The sequence below is a fragment of the Crotalus tigris genome, unplaced genomic scaffold, assembly GCF_016545835.1.
Source record: "Crotalus tigris isolate CLP2741 ecotype Arizona unplaced genomic scaffold, ASM1654583v1 scf7180000017685.4511686, whole genome shotgun sequence".
Classification (NCBI taxonomy): domain Eukaryota; kingdom Metazoa; phylum Chordata; class Lepidosauria; order Squamata; family Viperidae; genus Crotalus; species Crotalus tigris.
The window spans coordinates 4,427,871-4,451,317 of NW_024096565.1; the positions used below are offsets into that span (position 1 = coordinate 4,427,871).

A 23,447-nucleotide genomic window follows, 5' to 3' on the forward strand; every position below is an offset into this window, starting at 1 on the left:
TCAGATCGTCCATTTTAGTCTCTAGGGAGTGAACAATGGCATAGTCACGCCACACACAGAATCAATCTCTAAAGAAATAATAATCCTTTTATCATATATTCTATATACCACAGAGTATTTGTTATTACATGCCAGAAGTTGTACAGTAGGAATGTGAAGCACTTTAGACTGAAAGCTGAAAAATGCTTCAGAGCACACTTAGGCTCACATACCCCTACCAAAGTGCCCACGACCATACTGTTAAGTATTGTTAAATATAGCAACGGTTGGCAGAATATTTTCTGAGCATTTTTTCATCCATTGAGGCATAATTAAAAAAGAAGCCTTGCTAACTTAGCTTATCTTGTAGAAGAGTTAAAAAAGGGAAACATTAAAAAAATCTCACATGAAATATTTCAGAAATTGTATCTAAAAAAATTGGATCAGTATAAATCAGTATAAATCTTCTCTTTCATTCCTAGTGCATCTATGGCAGACCAGGGAGTCCAATATTTACAAGACAAGCCTTTGCTGCAGTTCTGCATCATCATCAAAACCCAGAATTTTATGATGAGGTAACTTTGTCTTCTTTCCTTTCTCCAAAAATCCTTGCCCATTTTAATTGTTTTCCAGAAACACAGTGGGATAACAGGGAAGAAGTTGCTTTGCAACACGTCAAGCATTTTTATTCAGAGGTAGGCAGATATGTCTGTCTACTTTTTCTACCCATAAAATGACACAGTGATATCAGCTAATTTTCCAACACTGTAAGACTATTTGTGATAAATATGCCAGATCTTTTTGCAATTATTCTTTAAGGAAAATGTTATGCAAGAAAACTATTTTTTCTTTTAAAAAAAACAGAAAATAGGGAACATATACAAAAAAAAAATACAAAGAGTAGCAACATATGAGATGATAATTAATGGAGAAAATGCATGTAATTGTATACTATCCTATATTTTAAAATGTTAAAATGTATATTTTATCCATTTTTGTAAACTCATCAGTATTTCAGTTCACTTGATCTAATTTTCATCTTAGCAGCACTCTGATTCTAGTAGGAAGACTTGTTATTTGAAGTTTGGTCTCTAGCCAATAGAATTCACAAACAGGAAAGAGCAGCAATCACAAGTAGTATAGTAGTACGATGATGAAAAATCATGTGTCAATATTATTAAAAATATTTTGAACAAGAACATAAATTGAAATAAGATTGTGTTAGTTTTAACTCTAGGTGATTATTATGTTATCATTTTAAAATGCCATGACAGAAAAGGTCCTCTTCCTTCTTCACCCCAAATAAGAACTGATAATATGTGGTACAATCAGATGGTCTCGAATTGCTTACAATAGGAGCTAGGCCTGTATGACAGTATACTGGTCCCTCATTGTTTAAAGTCTTATAGGTTAATACCAAATCTCTTCAATCTGGTCCAGTAGTAAATGTATATATGCTTAGGTGTAAAACTTGTATAATCACTACTACTAGAAGACACTTTCCAAACCAAAACTTTTATTTTATTTCTTCTTAGGTAAAAATAGAATTGCCCACACAGCTGCATGAAAAACACCATTTATTGTTTACCTTCTATCATGTTAGTTGTGACAGTTCAAGTAAAGGCACCACAAAGAAGAAGGACATAATTGAAACACAAGGTTTGATTGAGTTGTTTTTTTATAGGTGATATATTTAGCTAAAATTAAACATTTAATCATAACATTCACTATATGTTCTTTCCATTTACTTTATGTTAGAGTATTTTTAACAATACTGGTTGATATAAAAGTGATATACTGCTAAATACCTTCACTTCAATAGTATTGCAAACTAATGTATTATTCTTGCTCTTTTCAATTAGAACTTCAGATTACACATTAAAATAATTTTATGTTAAAGTAGATAATTTCTTAAGTAATAATTATCTTATAGAACTTGCAAATAATCGATAGAATTGATTACTGAAATATATGTTTGTACACTTATTAGAGAATACAGCAAAGATATAATTTCTCTTTACATTCCTTCTAGTTGGATATTCTTGGCTTCAGTTATTAAAAGATGGCAGAGTGGTGACAAGTGAACAACATATACCAGTAGCTGCTTATCTTCCAAGTGGATATCTTAACAGTCAAGAGACAGGCATGAGCAAAGTAAAAACTCCAAGATAATACCTGCCTTTTTTTTGCTTTTAGATAAAGTTGGTTTGTATTTAACATATTAAATAACCAACTTTTCTTTTTACATCAGCATTCTGGCCCTGAAATTAAATGGGTAGATGGAGGCAAACCACTGCTGACAATTTCAACTCACCTAGTTTCCACTGTATATACACAGGTTGGTATTAACTACACTGTAACTTTTGACCAAAGGTGTTGATTTTATTTCATCTGCAAATAACTTATATTTTATAATTCTGTAATTATAACATGAAAAATATGACACAATCAGAGTTTGATTATCTTTCTTGCCATCTTACTATAGCAATCAACCCAGAGAACAAAAGGCAGAAAGGAAGTTTATGAATCTATACCTAAGTGTAGGAAAGGGAAGTAAAAGGAGGTAAACTCACATAGCCTCTCCTCTGTACATGACAGGATTCCAACTAGGATAAAAGCATCAGTTCTGCAAGTGCAGAGTTGGAAAGAATATATAGCAGATTTTCCTGTCTTTGTGTTGGGTTTTAGATTAGCACAAGATGAGGACAATACTCTGACTTTCTGGGGAAAAAGTCATGGGATAAACAAATCTGTCACATCTGTCCAACACATTTCAAAATTAAAATTATGAGTTTTATGTAATGGGACCTTGTGTGAGTAAGAAAATACAAAGGGAGGAGCAAGAGAGCATGTTTTGCTCTAGGCTTCACTGTTTTTTCTTGCACCCTACTTCCCCGAAAACGAGATTTTCAAGCAAGTATCAATTTGGTATGTTGAAGGGAAGAACTCATTGCAGGTTATATGCAAGAGGATGCTTTTTATTAGTACTAAATCATAATTAGACACAGCCTTTTTTAAATAAAATAATGAATTACAGGCATAAAAATGTTCAAAATCTTATTAGATTTTGTACATCTCAGAGGCCCCATTTGTAGTTATGAAATAGTTATTGAAAATCCAAAATGAGGAATTGGTCTTTGCATGCATATTTTAACATTTTTGGTGTTTGAAATATTAGAAAAATGAAAACTTCCAAACACTTTGTACCAGAATAATAAAGGCTCAGGAGCAATAAGTGATACCTAATTGAAATTAATAAAGTTATATTGTTCATGATGTATGAGAACTCAACAGGGAAGGACGTGTTCCTTTAGCTTTTCAATTTTGTTGAGTTCTTGAAAGTCAAAACATTTTTCCCCATATGTATATTGATCTTTTTAAATGGAAGTAGTGATATCATATTAATAGTTTACTCTTCTTTTACTAGGACCAGCATTTAAACAATTTCTTCCATTACTGTCAAAAAACTATGTCTGGTGCTCAAGCTTTAGGAGCTGACCTTGTGAAGTATCTTAAGGTATGAAACTGTTATGAGATGACTAAAATTGACCACATTTCCCAGCTCCTCCCTTTCCTTCCAGGCTGCTAACCAGAAAGGTTGGGGAGCTTTGAGATAGAAAGACAGAGACAGAGATGCTGCAAAGATCACTATTTGCTGCTCTCTCATTCAGATAAGGTTCTGTTGTACAGGTATGTTAGCTTTACTCTCACTACAGCGTGCATTGTTGTGAGGCACACAGAATTGGATCATAAATGCTCATTGGTTAGAAAATAAATTTATGACTACCATTGTATTTGGAAATGGTCGCTAACCTAGGTTGTTGTTAAATAAGGAGCGGGTATATTAGATGTCTGACATATTAACCTTGTTTAAAAGATTAATTTAAAATATCCCAACAATAATTTTAATGTGACATGTTCAGCAGCCTTTCGGCTTATATTAGAATAGAACAGCAGCATGGTGCTTTTCTTCTGGTTTTATCACTTGAATAAAAGTATGTCTGTAAAATAGTATTTTCTCATCTTATCTGTTCTTATCTGTCTTGATTCTTTGGGCAAGCTATGAAATAACGTAGAAATTGGCTTGCTTATCTTACCGAATTTGTATTCTGTTTTTAAAACATTCTCAGTTTGGTGTGAATCTGTCAGTCTTGTTAGAACTTCATTTTCTTCAAGTGAAGTTTTAATGGAATTATAACCATAGACCCTTTGTTTTGACAATAAATATGTTAGAAACAAAATCCATTTGTGTCACTGTTTTTATTCTAGAGCCTTCACGCTATGGAGGGACATGTCATGATAGCATTTCTGCCTACTATTTTAAACCAATTATTTAGAGTTCTTACAAGAGCAACTCAGGAAGATGTTGCAGTGAATGTGACAAGGTAAAAAGGTTTTAACATATTTTTTACCAGATTTTATGCAACATAGTTGACCAGATTCTTGGCGGTTTAATATAATTAAAAGTATCAATAACAAAATAAAAAAGGAAACATTAATGGTAAGACTAAAACAGACACATAGAGAACCATGAAACTATTAATGTGGGATAAAAGCAACAGTTATGGACATTCTATCTCTTCATGTAAACTCTTTGGAGTAATATACTTCACCTTGTTTTAGAGTACAGAAGACTAATACTGTTAAAATCAATCTAATATCTAAAGGGAAGCTACTTTATAGTACATACCCTTTCCCTGAAAACCAATGCCTCCAAGCCTCTGCCCTCCCTACTGCATGGAAATGGGAGTTACTCAAAATTTCTTCCAGTACACATAGCTCAAGTGAATCAATATGGGTTGGAGGAAGTGGCTCCAGAAATAACTTGGTACCAAGCCACATAGGATTTTATAGGAAATGATCAGTACTTTAAATTACACCCAAAGTTAATAGAAATAGGTAATACAGATAATGAAATGGGACATTTGCAGGGTTCTACAGCTATTATTATGTACTACATATTGTTAGCAAGTTACAGTAAATTACAACCTATACCAACCAGCACCTTAATAAGGCTCGTGAGGGAAGGAGAAGACAAACTCAACTACACACAGCTATTCATCATTTTTTGAGCAGCTTACATTGGCAATGATCAAAACACATAATGATAAGGGTTTGAGTTTCTGTGGTGAGATCCTCTTGCTTCTGGTAGATCTACAGCTGGCCTACCAACTGGAGTTGGGCAAAGCACACTTCCCTTAAACTTCTCCAACCTCTCATACCTGACTCTTCTTCGGAGCAGCCTTTATGCTCAGCAAGCACAGACTTTGTAGACACTCATACTCTGCTTCTATGGCTTATTCATAAGGAAACTTTTCTTTCATCACACAGCAACCATCACCACCCATATACTGGGAATTTGCCTCCAGGAAGCTCTGGGGAAGCTGGACTCATTTAACAACCACTGTAAAAATTGTTGTAAAATTAGGTCCAACTCAATAACCTCAATGACTTTCAATGGAAAGTCCTGTCCCAATTGTGATTGTAGCAATAAAAATAGCATTTAGACATATATACCTCTTCACAGTGGTTTCTAGTCCTCTCTAAGCGGTTTACAAAGTCAGCATATTGCCCCCAACAATCTGGGTCCTCATTTTACTGACCTCGGAAGGATGGAAGGCTGAGTCAATTTTGAGCTGGCGAACCCCTGGCAGTCAGCAGAATTAGCTTCCAACACTGCCTTCTAACCACTGTGCCACTACGGCTTGTAAGCTGAGGACTGCCTATAATGTGCCAATTGTTGACTTTAAAAATATTTAAAGTGTGAGGATATCTTACTGTAAACTTTATTTTACTTAGGGTTATTATCCATGTGGTTGCCCATTGTCATGAAGAAGGATTGGATAGCTATTTGAGATCCTATGTCAAGGTATCAAATATATAAATGTGCTTTGTTTAAAAGTTGCCTGATAAATATAATTCTGAATATTTTTTGCATAATGTAAGCTCTTTTATTTTCCTTATCCCAAGTACGTTTTTAAAGGAGAAACTTATATTGCTTCAGAATATAAAACTGTACATGAAGAACTTGCCAAAACCATGACAACAATCTTGAAGCCATGTACTGACTTCCTCACAAGCAACAAGCTGCTTAAGGTACATAAGGAGAAATGATATTTTGTCTATATCATCAATTGAAGAGTTTCTCAGATCTGAAAAGAATTTTAGCACTTCATAATTGTAATAATTGACAATAACAGTTGTATAACTTATAGATATAAATGAATACTTATATTGTTCTTACATACTAAACAATATATTACCTATAAATATACTTGTATTGCTTATATACAGTAGAATACATGCGTTGTAGTCCCACCTTAGGCATTAAAGCCATCTTGATGAATTTGGGCCAGACATTTTTCTCTACCCAACTCATCTCACAGGGTTGTTGTTGTTGTGGGAAAAATTGAGGATGAAGGAGTATTACATATATGTTCTCTGCCTTGAGTTATTTATTAAAAAAGAAGGTAATTTACTTACTGTTTTGTTTCTTCAATAGTATTCCTGGTTTTTCTTTGAAATTTTGATCAAATCAATGGCCCAGCACCTCCTGGAAAATGCTAAAGTAAAGGTAAATGATCTGCTATTTCAAGAGGTTATGATACTCATTTTTGACCTTTAAAAATGGATCTGTCTGTCTCTATCTCTAATCCCTGCTGCCATTTACTGGCTACAAAATAGTGGTAGTGCTGTCTAGGACAGTGGGAATTATATTCTACAGATAGCAAGTTGCAGAAAACTGCTGCAAATGGAAAGCTGTTTAATTACAATCATATCTATATATCTATTTTTTTATTGAAGTGTAATCTATAAATTGATTTTGGTTTATAATTGCAAATACTCTCTTGACAGTGTATTTATTTTCTATAATTTTTCATTACAAGAAGTGATGAGTACTACTACTCTCACTAAACTAGTTGAATAAATATTTTTGAGCAATATTTCTTATAACTTCATAGATATGTAGATAAAGGTGTTTCAGTATTTTTCAACAGCATGGAATTCTTGTAGCTGAAGTTTCAGAATTGAAAACTTTATACATAATGTTATGGATAAACAGGATAATTTTGCAGTGTTCCCATTTGTAAATTCTAATTTGTCTGTTTCTAGTTGCTAAGAAATCAGCGATTTTCAGCATCATTTCATCATGCTGTGGAAACTGTTGTCAATATGCTGATGCCCCACATTACTCAAAAATATAAGGATAACCCAGAAGCATCAAAGAATGCAAACTATAGTCTTGCTGTCTTCATAAAAGTAAGTATATTGTATGTATGTATGTCCTCATTAGTTCTTCCAAATGGCTGTGAATTGTTCAGATATATTGAGGGCATTTATTTATTGAAATAATTTCTATACTGCCTCAGTGTTGCAACATTAGACAGCTTACAAGAATCTCACAATGCCATTTTAAAATATAAATAATACATAGTAAAAATGATCAAAATGCTTCCCTGCTAAGCCTTCGAAGTATAATTAATTGATTGATTATATGCCATCAAGCCAGTATTGACTCTTAGTGATTACACATATATATTTTCTGCAGAATGATCTGTTCTAATCTGGTTTTACAATGCTACCACTGTAAATGGGTCCATCCCTCTTACTGCTGATTTTTGCAGTAACAGCCTCCTTTAGAGAGCTAAGTCTTCACATAATGTTTCCAAAGTAGCCCGTTTAATCTTTTATGCCTCGAGTGAAACTGGTCAATTTATATTTCAAGGGAGAACTGGACATTTGTGCCCTGAGTGAGAACTCTGGGTTGATTTGTTCAATGATGTATCTGTTTGTTTTCTTGGCTATCTGTGGTATCCTCAGAGAGTTCTTCTCCAACACCAAAGTTCAAAGGCATCAATACTCCCCTATTTCATGGTGTTTGAATATATTTTCCAGGGCTTTCATGGCTGCTCTACCAAGTGCTAGTCTGCAGCATATTTCTTGACTTCTTGTTCCTTTACTGTTGAAGGCTCATCCTAAAAGGCAAAAGTGATTCATTTCTTCAATATCTTCATTGTCAGTTCTAAGGTTGATTGTTCTACTTCTTGTCATTACTTTTGGTCTAATTTATATTTAGTCCCATTTCCCCCCCCCCCCAAACATGTCTTTGAATTTTAGTTCTAGAATTTGCAGATACTTTGCAGTTTTGACTATTAGAAAGTGTCATCAGCATAGTGCAGGTTATTGATGTTTCTTTGTCCAATATTAAAATTATGTTCATATTTTTCCAATCCAGCTTCCCTTAATCTATATTGCATATAGATTGAATAAATAAGAGGAGAGTCTGTTTCACTTATTGAATTTTTTTGCCAGCCCAGAGCCTGTCTGTTTTGCTATGTTCTATAAGTACTGTGGGTTCCTGACCTGTTTATAAGTTTCTCCTGATGTTCTGGGGTTTTGTTTTTCTGAGCACTTTCCACAACTTGATGTGATCAATACCAATGAAGGCTTTTCTATAATCAGCGAAACATTTTGCATGAATGTATACATTCTATTTTTAATAATATTAGTTATCACTGAGTGGCCTTGTACTGGTGATAAACTGAAGTCATTTGATAGAATTATTCAGAGAATATTTTGATTTAAAATCTAAAATGTATGTATTATGAAAAGGTCTAATATTTAGCTATTGTTTGCCCTTTAGACCAGCATTCCCCAACCTTTGCAGCTTGGCAGCCTGGCTGGGCAAGGGAGAGGAGAACTGGGTTGCAAGAGTGGCAGGCTGGCACGCAGCTCAAGTTACATGAGCGGTGGACCAGTGTGCAAGTGCGCACAGCTCGACTTGTGCAAGTTGAGCTGTGCATGTTTGTGCTTGTGAGTTCATGCCAGCTTGCCACTTGGGCAGGTTGAGCTGCACACACATGAGTGCGCCAGCCCACTGCTTCCACATCCTAGTTCTGAATAGGTCATTGCCTGATAGTGGGCCGCAGCCCCGGGGTTGAGAACTCCTGCTTTAGACTAATTTAACACATAACATGTCTTTTCCAAATACCAAAAAAATATAAAGAAATGTAACTACCAGTGACTGTTTTGTTTTGCTTTGCTTTGTAGCGATGTTTCACCTTTATGGACAGAGGATTTATATTCAAGCAAATTAACAACTATATTAGCTTCTTTGCTCCAGGAGATCCAAAGGTACTATACAACAAAAACAATTCTTGAATTGGGAAATAATGGTAGTATTTTCCTATTATGTTTAGGAAAATTTAGATATATGAACTTTCAGTGTAAATTCAAAGACTGTTGTTTTGTTCTTCTAAGAAGCCCATGCTAAAGAGATTGCAGTGATTCTGGTGTACAGTTAGTCCTCGACTTAACAACAGTTCATTTAATAACCATTTGAAGTTACAACAGCACTGAAAAAAGTGACTTATGACCATTTTTCACACTTATGACCATTGCAGCATCTCCATGGTCACATGATCAAAATTCAGATTCTTGGCAACTGATTCATATTTATGACGGTTGCAGTGTCCCAGGGTCATGCAATCACTTTTTCAGACCTATAACAATGAGGAAGCCAGATTCAATTAACAAGTTAGTGTTACTAACTTAACAACTGCAGTGATTCACTTAATAATTGTGGCAAGAAAGGTTGTAAAATGGGGCAAAACTCACTTAACAAATGTCTCACTTAGCAACAGAAATTTTGGAGCCAACTGTCATAACTTGAGAACTACATGTAATCTACCCCAAATCTTCTTAGTTATTGCAGCATGCAGTAACTGAACAGTAATTGAATTGAGCCTCTTATCTTCCATATAGGGGGGTTATATTAACATGCTGAGTTCACTTAGTTCAAGAGAATGTAATTAGATATCTAAGAACTTTTCAATAAACTTTAACAAATGAGCTTGGATAGGAATATCATCAATACAGTCATATGCAAATTTTTCCTATGTAATGTAGATCCAGAAAACTATTTTTTATCAAATTTAGAAACCGTCCTTCTCCCTCACAGGAGGACAGTGGGTGGTGTACAAATAAAATGTTAAAAACATAAAAACTGAATATAAAAATTTAAATTAGAGGCAAGGATAGTTAATTTCAACATTAAAAATTAATTAAAAAGTGGAGTAGGACTTCGGGGTGCTAACCAGCCTCATGGCTTTGTGCTCTTCTATGAGCCCGAAGCGAAATGGTGGAGCCAGGTCTTCAGAGATTGGGGGAATCCTGATTTAGATGACATATATAGATCAAAATGATTAGCTGCAGTGAGATTATTACAAGTCACCTTACTTTACCAGATTCATGAGAAGTCGCCCAGAGTGCAGGATTTCAGTTTATGTAAGGAAAAACTAATCAGGAAGAGGGAGACAACTCAACCATCCCAATCTAGGAGTTCCTTTCGGGCAGCAGTCCCCAACCTTTCTGGGTCTGCAGACCGGCAGCAATAGTGGCAGCAGGAGGGGGAGAGGGGATGGTTTTGCACACTTGCACGACCCAGTTTCTATTCAGGCCATAGTCCTTGGGGTTGAGGACCCCTGGTTTAGGGAGTATTTTTGGCATATTCATATCTATATCAGATTTAGTTAATTGGACTGTTAGGGGTTAAAATGTAATAAATGAGACTAAATTGTGGCATGCTAGTTCTGCAAAATTGCCTTGATCCTTTTTCTAATGCTAAGCTGATGAGGCGTTTTTTCGTTTTTTTATGTTAGAAGATAAATATTGTTGTATATTGCCATCCACTGGCAATATATAAAATGGCAAAATGTATTCATAACTTGATTTGAACTAGATTCAGAAATTATTAGAAGCTGCTGATAATATAACTGGTACACAATCTATGTAATTGCAGCAGAAATAGAAAATGAATCAAGAATGGGCAAATAATCCATAATTATTGTGTTTATATGCAAGTGTCTACATCCATAAAATTCTTTAAGATTATTATATACATATAACCATTGCTTTGCTAATATTTAGGATATTGACCCAATGATCTGAAGATTAATTTCCTTGCCTTTTTTGATTAACATGTTAATTCTAATAGATCATAACTTATAACTTCAACATATTTTTTAGGCTCTTTTTGAATTCAAATTTGAATTTCTCCGAGCAGTATGTAATCACGAACATTACATTCCTTTAAATCTTCCTATGCCATTTGGAACAGGAAGGATTCAGAGATATAGAGGTAAATTTATATTTGATACAGTTAAATTGATATTCCTAGAACAATAAACTTACCTTTAAAAAAATCTTCATATTTTAAGAAATATATATTGGAATTTTGTACTCTAATTTAAATAATAAATTCTTCCTGCTTCAGTTCTGTATATAATAAATGGTAAAGTAAAAATTCATAGGTAATTTAATATGTAATTCAGTTTCTTTGTTAGACATGAGGGGAGTGAACAACATGCTAGTTTTTGTCTATTTTTGCTTCTCTTTTTCTTTGAATTAGCTTTCTTTATAGTGGAGTCAAACGATATTCCTGGAGGTAGGTGTGAAGTGTGTTTCCCAATCATAAACTTTAATTTTAGAAATGATAGTAATGTGTACAGAAAGGCAAATGCAGGAATTTCGTGTTTGAATGATGCTAGAGTTTATAAAAAGAAACATTTAAAACATGACGTATCAGCCTTCACTGGAAACAAAATGAAAATGCATAAATATATCACAATAAACTGAAAAAAATAAAATGCAGGATGTTCTTTACTGTAGCATTTGCTAGAGAACCTGGAAATCAGGGATAACACAGGGTGTGCTCAAAAAAGTCAACACGACAGCCACAATGGTGTAATTGAAGTTACACTCATTTTTTACAGGTTTCACACATGCACTCATATCCCGTGGACTCCACAGTTAGTAGTACAGTAGTTGTACTTTTTTTATTTCATCTGGTTCTGATAGAGCTGGTTATGGAGAAGTGCACAAATAATTCTTTCTGATCCAATGTGCTTCAAGCCTGTGTATCTTAACAGTTTCTTGTGCTGCATTGGGAAATAGCCTTAAATTATTTGCTTATTTATTTCCACTTTGGCACCACCTGATTCCAGACCAGTTCTGAAGAGACATTCAAACTTCAGCTATTTGTAAGAAAATATATCTTTGGACACCTAGCTTTTGGGTATTCTTATATTCCTGGTTTATAATATATGCAAATGGCACACAATGCCAAGTTGAGGAAAGGGCCTCCGAGCCACAACTATCACCTGCTGTTTGAGCAGGAGCCCCATGTTCAGGAGAACATCTCCAGATTAATCTCTGGGTCTGTCTAGTGTAGTGCAACCCCATTCAGGACCAAAAATGATAAACTCCCAGATGCAGTGGCTCCCCTACCCATCCACAGACAATCCTTCTTACGAAGATTCACTTACAGACATTTAATCTTACCAGGGTTCATATGAAGCTTGTTATTTATCCAGCTTTCTGTTTTTCTAAAATTATGTCATTTTTTAAATGGGTTGTGTGCATATGTGTCTAAGTGTCTGTGTTTGTATGCATTGATGAATTTATTATGATGATTTTTCAGTCTTCTTTTATACCCATTCAGCCTTTCTGGATTCATCTAAGAGGAAGACCAGCATAGAAATAAAATAAAACTGTGTGATGCTTGATTTCAGATCTTCAGCTAGACTACTCCTTATCGGATGACTTCTGCAAGCATCACTTTTTGGTGGGACTGCTTCTAAGAGAGGTGGGAAATGCACTGCAGGAATTCAGAGAGATACGACAAATTGCAATTGGAGTTTTGAAGAATCTAATGATAAAACATTCTTTTGATGACAGATACGCTTTAAAGGTAAGCAGATTGCCAGAATGCTTACTATGTAAAGTTAATTATTAATATAGTTATGTACAGAATATTCTAATTACACTGAGAATTCAGAGAAATTCCAGGGCTTCACATACTGTTGTGCTCTAATGGTAAAGATGTTCTAGGCACTGTTGGCTTCTCCGCTCACTGCATAAACAGAAGTAGATCTGCACTGCTGTGATTTAAACATTGTATTTAGTAGGAGGCTTACACCGTGTCCAAACCCCTTCTTGTGCCCTTATTTAATTTTCCCTCTGGAAATGACTATTAAAAAATATCTTTTGCCTGATATCAGTTCTTGCAGGACTAAATTTGCTGTGTTTTCCATTTGAAATAGAATCCCAGCTCTTAAAAATTAATTTTCCAAACTAATAAATGTTATGCTATTCAAAACCTTGAAATATTTTCAGTCTTCTTGTGGAGATCTTTCTAAACCTGTAACATCTTCATTTATTTCCAGTATTGATAAACTGATACCATACTGTGAAGGGGAAAAAACTGATTGGTTTTAACATTCTACTGTATTGCCATCTGAAGGGCAAGACACAACAATAAAAGAGTAGCCCTATACATTTACAGAGGCAGGGCTTTTTTTGGTCATAGAACACCCAGAACAGAGTTCCGGCACCTTTTTTGGATGGAACCTTGTAGGGTAGGCAAGGCGGGTTGTATAACGTGTGTGAGTTCCGGCACCTTTTTTTTTTTTTTTTTTTACAAAAAAAGCATTGTACAGAGGTATATAAATATCTGAAAAGTAATCAAAGCATCATACATTTCTGGAATTTTCATTTAAAACTGAATCATTTATTTTAGATAGTAGATTATCAGACCACATTTACAAAACTAGCAAATTGGCCCTAATATTTCAGGATTTAGAGAATACTGATTTATTCTATAGAACATTGGTGAAAATTATTCAGTTCATTTATAATTTGTTGATTTGTTTTCTTTAATATGCATACATATATTTATGATTTTTATTTGACAGTAGAAATTTGGAAAGAGGGAATAATATAATATTGATATATTATTGTTTTCCTCTGTCATTGTTTATTTTGTTGGGCTTTTTTATACTTTTGTTCTGTTTGCACTCCTTTCCTTTTCTTCCTTTTTGTTACTTTTATTAAGTAAGCTTCCTAGAGTAGTCCCAAACAGTGAGATAGGCAACAAATAAATTTAATAAGTAAGTAAATAATAAAATGACATTATTCATGAAATTTCAGCTTTTATGGATTCTCATATTATAGAAGAATTTATTATGAACAGACAATATAATATTTATTTACAGAGTAACCCAATAATTGAGTAAATTTTAATTTGTGAATTGCTCTAGAACAGTGGTTCTCAACGTTTCTGTGATGGCGACCCCTGTCACACAAATGTTCTGCGCATGCGCGGCCCGCCCCCATGCGCAGCGCGCGTGCACGCACCCCCATGTGCGGCGCGCATGCGCGGCCCTGCCCCCTGGGGGGAGAAAATGGCGGATCGCCTTCTTTGGCGACCCCCGAAAAATGGTCGATCGACCCCAAATGGGGTCACGACCCATAGGCTGAGAACCGCTGCTCTAGAAAAATACTAAAAACAATTTTATCTATATTCTTTAAACTTAAATTTGGATAGGATTATTCTACTGCTTTTCCTCAAGCCAGTGAATAATTAGCAACTCTTTTTCCCACATCTGGAAAATGCTATCAATCAGCACTCCAAGTTACTTGAACTTCACAGATGTTAGGAATTGGAAATATGTTGACCTCTTAAAACATTTAATCAGATTGGCTACTGGTATCAAGGAATATATAGAGAGATAAAACATCCATGAATCTAATTTAAAATCCTTCTCTGGTAATTGTGCAGTAATGTAGACTTTCAATGTTAAATGTCAAACCCCTGATGGTTATAACTAAATGAACAACTTAAAACTAGAAGACATCTGATTAAATTTGTGGACATTTACGTAATGTATTTTTATTTTGGTTTAATAATGAACTTAAATATTCTTTTACAGAGTCATCAAGCAAGGATAGCGACCTTGTATCTGCCAATATTTGGTCTACTGATAGAAAACGTTCATCGAATTGATGTCAAGGATATTTCACCCTTCCCTGTCAATGCTCCTAGCAGTGTAAGCATATTTTTTTATAAAAGTGTCATAAATCTCAGTGTATAAATATCTCTTTAATATAAAAATTATACATATCAAAGGATGAAAAAATATTTTGCATCTTTTTAACAGAATGCAAAGGATGAATCACTTAATTTACCAACTGCAAATCCATTGATGACTCCACAAAAATCTGTGAATGCTCTTGACAGCAGCCTCCAGAAAGATTTGTTTGGTGCTATATCAGGCATTGGTAACCATATACAGAATTTAGTGATTTGCAACATACATGCTTATGAGAAATAAAATCAATATTTATAATGAATGAAGTTGGGATGTGACATCTTAAGTTCTCATATTGCTGTAAAGCTTTTGACTAGGGCCACATTTGGCTCTTTACAGGACTAAAATGGGACATACAACTATTTCATTTCAAGTCCTAAAATAAATATGAAGTAATAATTTCCGTTACTGAAAATGGAGCCATGTCATTATGAGGTTCTATTTCTCCCATTGATAATCCCAGTGTTATTCATTTTTATCCTTAGTATTAAATACAACCCTGATACTCACCTCATCTCCATTTCAACATACATAAACATAGGCATAGGGCAACCTTTTATCCCTGAGTTGGTGCATGATTGAGGGAAATGTTAAGTCAAGTAAATCTTGTGAGATGAGGTAAAAGTAAATTAAGCCTTCCAATAAAAGTGGGTATTGCCAGACTGGATACAGGAGATGGTAGAAAATACATCAGAGGGATAAAATTTGTTTTTGGGCTTTCTGTTTGTCTAGAATATTTTTCTTTATCAGTTGAGACTATAACACATCCCTTTTGTGTATATTTCATTATTCAGCATCCCCATATACTTGTTCCACTCCTAATGTTAATTATGTGAGGAATGCAGATTCTAGAGGCTCTCTTATAAGTACAGATTCTGGAAATAGTCTCCCAGAAAAACATGGTGAAAAGAACAATTCACTAGACAAGGTATGAACTTTTAATGTATTTGTATGTATTAATAAAATATACAGCATCTTCTTATTCTATTACAAATGTCAGGACAGTCAGCCTTTCATACAGACAAGGATTTGTCACTGAATTAGGGAGCCAGGTGGGATGGCTGAGCTGCCCTGTACATTGGTTATGATGAATTCTGACTGATAGGTCTGTTGTTAACTCAGCTGCTGTTTCTATGTGTGTTGGGTTTTCCCCTGTTTTTTACATTTTCTTTTAACCTTGTTAGATGTCCAAAGTCACTCTGTGAGTGAGATGGGCAGAATCTAAATTTAATAAATAAAGTCATCGTTGAGCTGGGGTGGCCATTTAGATTGAAATAATTAAATAAATAAATTGTTTCTATCAAAGAGATAGGCTGTTTCATTTCTGTCATAAATAAGATGCTGTGTATGCTACAGTTACACAGTCTTACACAAATTTAAGTAATTTTTCAATGGGAAAAATATCACATTTACAATATATTGCAGCCAATCTCTTTAGTTTGTGCGTGTGGGATATTTATGTCTTAATTCTAAAAACCTTGCAAGAGGAACAATATGTTTAAAAAGTGTCAGCATAGTATTTTACCTTTTAAATAAAACATTTATTAAGTCTTCAGTGGCACAAATCCAGTAATTAAATATTACAGATTGATTGCCTAAGAATAATTTGGTTGATATAATACAATATACATTTATCCTTTAATTGGCATTTTACTTTTAGCATTAGGACTTAATTCTTGTACGCTAAGAAAACAATGGTTTAATCAATTTTCTCCTTGACCTGCCTTGTGGCAGAGGGAAAAACTGCTCAGGAGGCATTCTTCATCTGCAGTGTATAAAAGTGGAATAGAAGAGCGCAATTTATCATCCAAGAAAAAACGGGTCACAGTGGATTTTTCAGTGCTGACAACTCTGCCCTTACCAGAGAGAAATTGTCATGCAACTCTTCCATTACAAGTAGAATTTATTTTTTTGTGCCTGTTTGGATGGTTGGTTGTTTGACTGTTAAGAGTGCAGTGAGTTCTGACAATTTTGCTAAACCGCTGAAGCAGATTTTTAAAGGAGAAAATAGCTCAAATAATCATTAGACAACACCATATGTATATGGAAATGGAAATAAAACAAAATAATATAGGGAAATGGAAATTAAACAAAATCATATTTTTAAAATATCTTTTTAAGACTGCTTCTAGGAAATGGTAAAATTGTCATTAAAACTATTCCCTTCTTGCTAATGGATGAATTCTAATGTGAAACAATTGACTGTAGTATTAAGATTTTCAAATTTTTAAAATGTTTTTTACTTAGTACATTTTCAGAGTGGTAGTTAGCTTTACTAATTGACCTTATAGCCTCTTTGATGTTGATATGTTTTTTTTTACTTACCTGTTAAGTTAAATTTCTCTAGTTGGCGCAAGATAAAGGACAGAGATTTCTTCCAGCACCAAATATTGTAGGAAGCTATCACAGCAAAGAGGAATGAAACTGTGTGGTTAGCTCAGAAGCATAATTTCATCCTCGAGATAAAAAGAAAAAAATAATGTATTTGTTTAAACATAATGAGAATTTTCCCCAATCCACTGGACATTCTGGACAGCATACAATATCAACAAAAATAATAAGTATATCGGAACAATGAAAGAGTAAAAACAATAATCATAAAGACAAAGATAATCCCCAAATAAATCCAAATTCATGAAGGAAAACAAATGAAGGATTGAAAAACTTTGTTCTAAATATATTAATTGAAAAGTATATATTCTTGAGCTGAATTTTGTCAAACTGTCTTTATCTTGCACGATGCAAGATTTTACACTGTGTTATGAACATCTCTGAGTTACCTACTGAAGTAAATCTTACTTCTTACAATGTTTGTGAATAATGATGATGGATTCTTTCTGTTCATCATGTTTTGCGGTGCTTTGTTTATAATGTCTAATTCCATCCTGCACTGACTGGTGTTTTGTATGTATATTCTTCTGGTTTTGCAACTGAAATATGCAATTTAAAATTAACAGCTCATCATAGTTTATCTCACACATGAACTACATAAACACTGAGTTATAGCTCTATCTATAGATTACGGGTAGGGAATTGTTAGACTTTGGATCAAATTGGCACTCATCCTCTTTAGATACATCAGTCCCTCCTTGCATGCCTTGATTCTTTGAGATAGAGAAAAATGCTAAAAGACAAGAGCAGATACACAGAAAAAGAGGTGTGGCAAAGGTGTAGAGAAAAAGAAATAGAGGGAATTAAAAATGTTTTCTGGAAAGGAGCCAGGCTGTTTCTCAGCTGTACAGGATTGTGGAGAAAGAAAAATTGCTTTAACAAATTAATAAAATAAATAAAAAGGTAATATTACAAATCTGAAATTTTATATGAAAGATCCAAAGACTGGATGATAGATGGATGGTTCCCAGCCTTGCAAATATAGGAAAATGACCCAGAAAAGCTTGCTCATATTATTAAATGAAATCACATATTTATATCATATTTAAAGAAGTTTGATGTAGGAAACATGTAATAAAACATAAACATCTAATAAAATAAAATTCAGTTTTGTCCAGTTTTTTGGTATACTGAATTTTGTAATCATCTGTACTGTTCTCATGAATGTTAGAATACAATTGTGTCTTCTTTTTGAGAAATTGGGATGCTTGCATTTATGTTTTTATGTTAATACTTAAATGCCTTGTTTTTCAGAACCAGCAGGCTTGCATTTCAGGAAGTTCAGTTGTTCGTTGTGATAAACTTGATCAAGCTGAGATAAGGAGTTTACTGATGTGCTTCCTTCATGTTTTAAAAAGCATGACAGATGGTAAAGGAAACTTATATTGTTCATAGTACATTTGGAATAGCCTTCTGGATAATTGTGCATTAGCTGTTTGGGACAAGAAAGGATCCCCTCCCATATAACTCTGCATACACTCCGCTTTAAGTTTCTCATCTCAACACACACAAACTCAAACGTGTTCCTGTGATACTTATTTCTCTGGTACTTTTTCAACTTCATTTTTGGTACCAGTTACTTCCCGATCAATTGCAGTGCAGAATTTGAAGATTTGGAGTGACTTAATTCCTCAGCACCAAAATATCTAGATATTAGAATATCTAGATTCTAATATTAGTAGAGCATCTACTATGTGTCTGAAAGTATGGCTCAAGTCTGTTCATTTAGGATAGCAGCAGTTTGCATCAGTTTGCTCTCCATTATTCTATTTGAGTTCTCAGTGTTGCTGAGGGTAAGCAGATTCAAGGATATCCATGGGACATCCAGACTATAGTCCCCAGGGTAATTTAATTTAAATTATTCTCAGGATCAAAATTAACAATTCTGTCACTATTATAACTAAGTTTCATACAGTTCCCAACACTACTTATAAAATCATTAATTCATGGATATCCCCTCTATAGTACTTTGAATAATAAATGCTTTAGACTTGATGATGACAATAATATGAAGTTAAATAAATCAGTTTCTGAGTATGGGTGATCTTGGTCAATCAGTAATAAATTCTGCTCTGTCTTCAGTAGTGTGGCAACTCAATTTGTTTCTGGAAAAGGGTTTGAATTTGGTTCTTAACTATTTATTAAAAGTATCTGTATTGTACATACATACTCATAATTGATTAGTAAGTATTTTTAAAGGAGGATTCACGTTATGTAGCAGAGTTATAGCTTCTTTTTAGTTCCTTAAATCTAAAGATAATTGCTCTAATTACAGTTTTTTTTCTTGTACTTTATAGATGCTCTGTTTACATATTGGAACAAGGCCTCAACATCAGAACTTATGGATTTTTTTACTCTTACGGAGTAAGTTTAAATATACTGTATAGTTACCCTATTAGCAGCACAATATAAATCTTAAATGTAAAATTCAAGATAAATATTGTATTTCTTTTTTCCGTTAATTTGTGTCCGATTCTTGAAGACTGCCTGGACAAGTCTCTGCAGTTTTCTTGGCAAGATTTTTTCAGAAGTGGTTTACCATTACCTCCTTCCTAGGGCTGAGAGAGAGTGTCTGGCCCAAGGTTACCCAGATAGTTTTGTGCCTAAGATGGGATTAGAACTCAGTCTCTGGTTTCTAGCCTGATACCTTAACTACCATACCAGAGTGGCTCTCTAAATATTGTATATGATGTTGTAGTATCATAAACATTTCAGTTATAAAAGTACCTACATGATAAGGTAATCTCAAATTCAAGTTCATCTATTCCTTATCTTGTCTCTAACATTAGCACAGTTTGTGGATAGTTAACCAGGACTAGATTAACTAAATCAGGATGATTTCTTCTTTGCTCTCTACTCGGTGTTATTTCCATTCTGACCTTACATTTTGGTTTTTCCATTATGCTTCCATGATCAGTCTCCTTTAGCCTATATCCTTCTGAAATTCAGTATGAAATTCATTTTGCTGATCCCCTTTTATTAACTTCATTCAGGTCAACACCTCTTTTTATTGTACTTTTATGTAGCTATAAAGTATCCTGAACATTTTATTGAAAGGCAGCTTATAATATTAATATTTCAATTAATAATCACTGACTTTATTATAATTCCAGTAGGGTCTACAGGAAATCTTGCAAGATAAAAAATCTTAATTCAGAAATCTAAAATAGTGACTTCATCCATTCAGCCATCCCTAAAGAATAACAATAATAAGGGAAGCTCTGATGAAGACCAAATGAAATCTGTCTCATTTTTTGAACCTGATTTCTTCCATCAGCCCAGAAATAAAGCATTCTTATTACAGTATATGGCTAGCATTTAATATTTGAAGATAACATCTATAATAATTCTTACTGTTTTCTTTGCAGAGTATGCTTGCATCAATTTCAGTACATGGGGAAGCGATACATTGCTAGGTAATGTGTATAAGTTAAGTGTGTTATTTTATTGCAACAGAATGCTTTAAAATCTTGATGATTGACTAACATCCATTTATCATTGGGGAAAATGCATACCAAGTAAGAGGTAAGTAATTAGACTTAGTTATCTGTGACTCCTGAATGTATTTCTGTTTCACGTTGACATTTTTTGATGACATAGAATTCTGTGTTAATTATTGTAGCTGTAGAGATTACAGAATATTTGGCTAAGGAAAGTAGCATATTTTAATACAGCATTTGATACCTGAATTGTTCATTCTGCTTTATGTATTTTCTTAGTACTGTAGGAAGTCTGAGAGAATCATCATATATGTCTCCCATTCCTGACCACGGTTAAGGCTGATTGTGCTTAATTAAGTTTACTTAATTAAGTAATTAAATAAAATAGTAGAACATTTTAATGTTGAAAAAGTAGCCTTCTCAGATAATTTGGAATGAACCTGTTACTTGCAGACACATCAAAAGTTGCCCAAAACAGTTGGATTGAACAACAGCTTCTTGAGCAGGGGGCACACCAGCCTTCTTCAGAAGTAATGGAAATGCCTCCTTACTCAATGGAGCCTGGATTTTCTCTCATATCCAATCTCCTACCATCTCATTGGTAGTGATCCAACTGGGAACTGACGGAACTGACAGTGACACTGCAGAGGGCCCACTCCATTTTCTAAGGACTTAGTTTGGATATACTGAATACAAACATGCATTGTTTTCTTCCTTTTTTCGTTTCTTGTGCTCAAATACATTTAAAACAATCCTATCTGAATTTTTGCTGATTTTTTTTTCTTTACACAAATGTCAGTTTCTTGCAAGTGTGAGGAAGAATAAAGATGCAAGAATTTACTGTTTTCTGAAGTTAATTATTATTTAAAAATAGGCACTGGGTTTACTAAATACTGGGTCCCTTTCAATTATGTTTGTCTGCTTCATAAGCCTGTTTTTATGAAATTGCAGAAATGTCAAATTCTCAGTATCACTTCAGATTGCAGGTGTAGACCATCCAAGAAATATGTGTGCAGCATGTTTAAGTTACCCATCATCTACACTCTAGTATTGTGAGCCATTTTGAATATTGAGATAGGTAGCATATAAATTTAATAATAAATAAATAATTTCTGGTTTCCAACACTAGAGCTTTCACCTGCAATCTTAAGTTGTAAATTCAAGATAACAGATTTGCATTCGGACTTCAGACTTCCTGATCATGAAAACTGGGTCTGTAAATGTTAGTGCTGATAAAGTTTGGGGTGAGGACACAGTGGATTCGAATCACTGCAATTATAGCATTATCATATTGTATATTAAAATATAATGATAATTTCTGTGAATTCTAGCTAATCTTTCCCTTGATTTGTTCTTCTATTACACAAAGGAAAAAAATAATTTATTTAATAACAGTAATTGCACAGCTATTGCACAGAAAATATCCAGACAGCATGTGATAATATTGAAATTAAAATTAAAAACATGCATGTTTCTGATTTTTGTGGGGTTGAAAGAAATTCACAAATAAATATTAACTCTACACACATTGAAATGCACCAAAGGAATGTATTAGCAAAGAAATTGCATGCAACATTTACACACCCTGTAGTTAGAATAACAGAGAAATGTGTAATTCTGGTATTGGTTTTCGTTTCTTGTCAGTCTGGTGGTGGTACACATTAGGAGGTTAGTCTGATTGCTAACTCCAATCATTTTCTTATTTCCTTCATTTGATTGCTGGCAAGTTTAACAAAACATATGGCTCTACTCCCTTCCTGCCTGGTAAGATATAGGTGTTTGCATTTTTCACGTAATTCTGCTTTAATTGCATGTGTGCTTATTAAAGACCTGTTGACTTTCCTTTAACTTCTTTTCACAAATGTGTATGACCCACAATATATTTTAACTTTTACATGTAAACAACTCCCTGCAATGCTTGCAAAATACTTATTTGTGCTAATCAGTGCAAAACAGCTCAGGGCTGACTGACAGTTAAGCCTTTTTGACTGAGTCTGATTTTAAAGACTACCGTGGCTGACTATATGAAGACCATCCAACATTTAAAAACTTAAAAAGACCATCCCACATTTCCAGTTAGGAATTAAATTGTATGGGCCACAGTCTCTATATAGTGTGGGCCATATATAATTGCTTTGGCTGGCTAGATTTGTTCACATGGACATTAACTCAAAACACAATAAGCTACTCTGAATTTTCATTCTCTAGTGGAATTTTTTGCTTGAGCTGCTTAACTAACTCTCTCCCTCTCATGCTGCAGTGCAACATGTTTAACTTTTGCTTCTGTCCAATTTCACTCATCTTGCAGGAACCAGGAGGGGTTGGGACCCATAGTTCATGATCGAAAATCTCAGACATTGCCTGTTTCCCGTAACAGAACAGGGATGATGCATGCCAGATTACAGCAGCTGAGCAGCCTGGATAACTCTCTCTCATTTAGCCACAGTAAGTTCCATGACATAACAGCTGAAATCTCATCTGGTACCACAACACCAGGGGCAGGTCAAAACCCACACCAGAGCATGTCATGGACTTTAGTTTTCTAGATCAAAGCAAAACATGAATCTGCTCACTGGACAGCAGTAACATCAAATGCAAACACAATGTTAAACATGGTTGACATACATACGAAAATACTCTTTACAGATGTGAAAATTATGTATTTACATTCTGTGGTGTTCACCTTGAAAGCTTTTTATTGTGTCCA

The 23,447-nt window shown here is 34.2% G+C and overlaps 1 protein-coding gene across 17 annotated transcripts in view; it reads left to right on the forward strand.

Annotated features, from left to right (window-relative positions):
• DOCK9 (dedicator of cytokinesis 9) overlaps positions 1-23,447 on the forward strand; it is a 118,876-nt gene that overhangs the window by 66,914 nt on the left and 28,515 nt on the right. For 10 of the 17 annotated variants that reach the window (XM_039337767.1, XM_039337777.1, XM_039337782.1 and 7 more), the window contains exons 19-38: positions 462-554; positions 1,515-1,638; positions 2,012-2,133; positions 2,231-2,317; positions 3,407-3,496; positions 4,249-4,364; positions 5,779-5,848; positions 5,950-6,075; positions 6,482-6,553; positions 7,093-7,239; positions 9,031-9,114; positions 11,008-11,119; positions 12,552-12,730; positions 14,751-14,867; positions 14,979-15,099; positions 15,704-15,837; positions 18,555-18,669; positions 19,598-19,664; positions 20,669-20,716; positions 23,049-23,185. In XM_039337767.1, coding sequence (XP_039193701.1) covers positions 462-554; positions 1,515-1,638; positions 2,012-2,133; positions 2,231-2,317; positions 3,407-3,496; positions 4,249-4,364; positions 5,779-5,848; positions 5,950-6,075; positions 6,482-6,553; positions 7,093-7,239; positions 9,031-9,114; positions 11,008-11,119; positions 12,552-12,730; positions 14,751-14,867; positions 14,979-15,099; positions 15,704-15,837; positions 18,555-18,669; positions 19,598-19,664; positions 20,669-20,716; positions 23,049-23,185 — 2,161 coding nt within the window. The remainder of the gene's footprint in view (positions 1-461; positions 555-1,514; positions 1,639-2,011; positions 2,134-2,230; positions 2,318-3,406; positions 3,497-4,248; positions 4,365-5,778; positions 5,849-5,949; positions 6,076-6,481; positions 6,554-7,092; positions 7,240-9,030; positions 9,115-11,007; positions 11,120-12,551; positions 12,731-14,750; positions 14,868-14,978; positions 15,100-15,703; positions 15,838-18,554; positions 18,670-19,597; positions 19,665-20,668; positions 20,717-23,048; positions 23,186-23,447) is intronic. The other 7 variants (XM_039337781.1, XM_039337783.1, XM_039337775.1 and 4 more) reach the window with 3 other exon arrangements.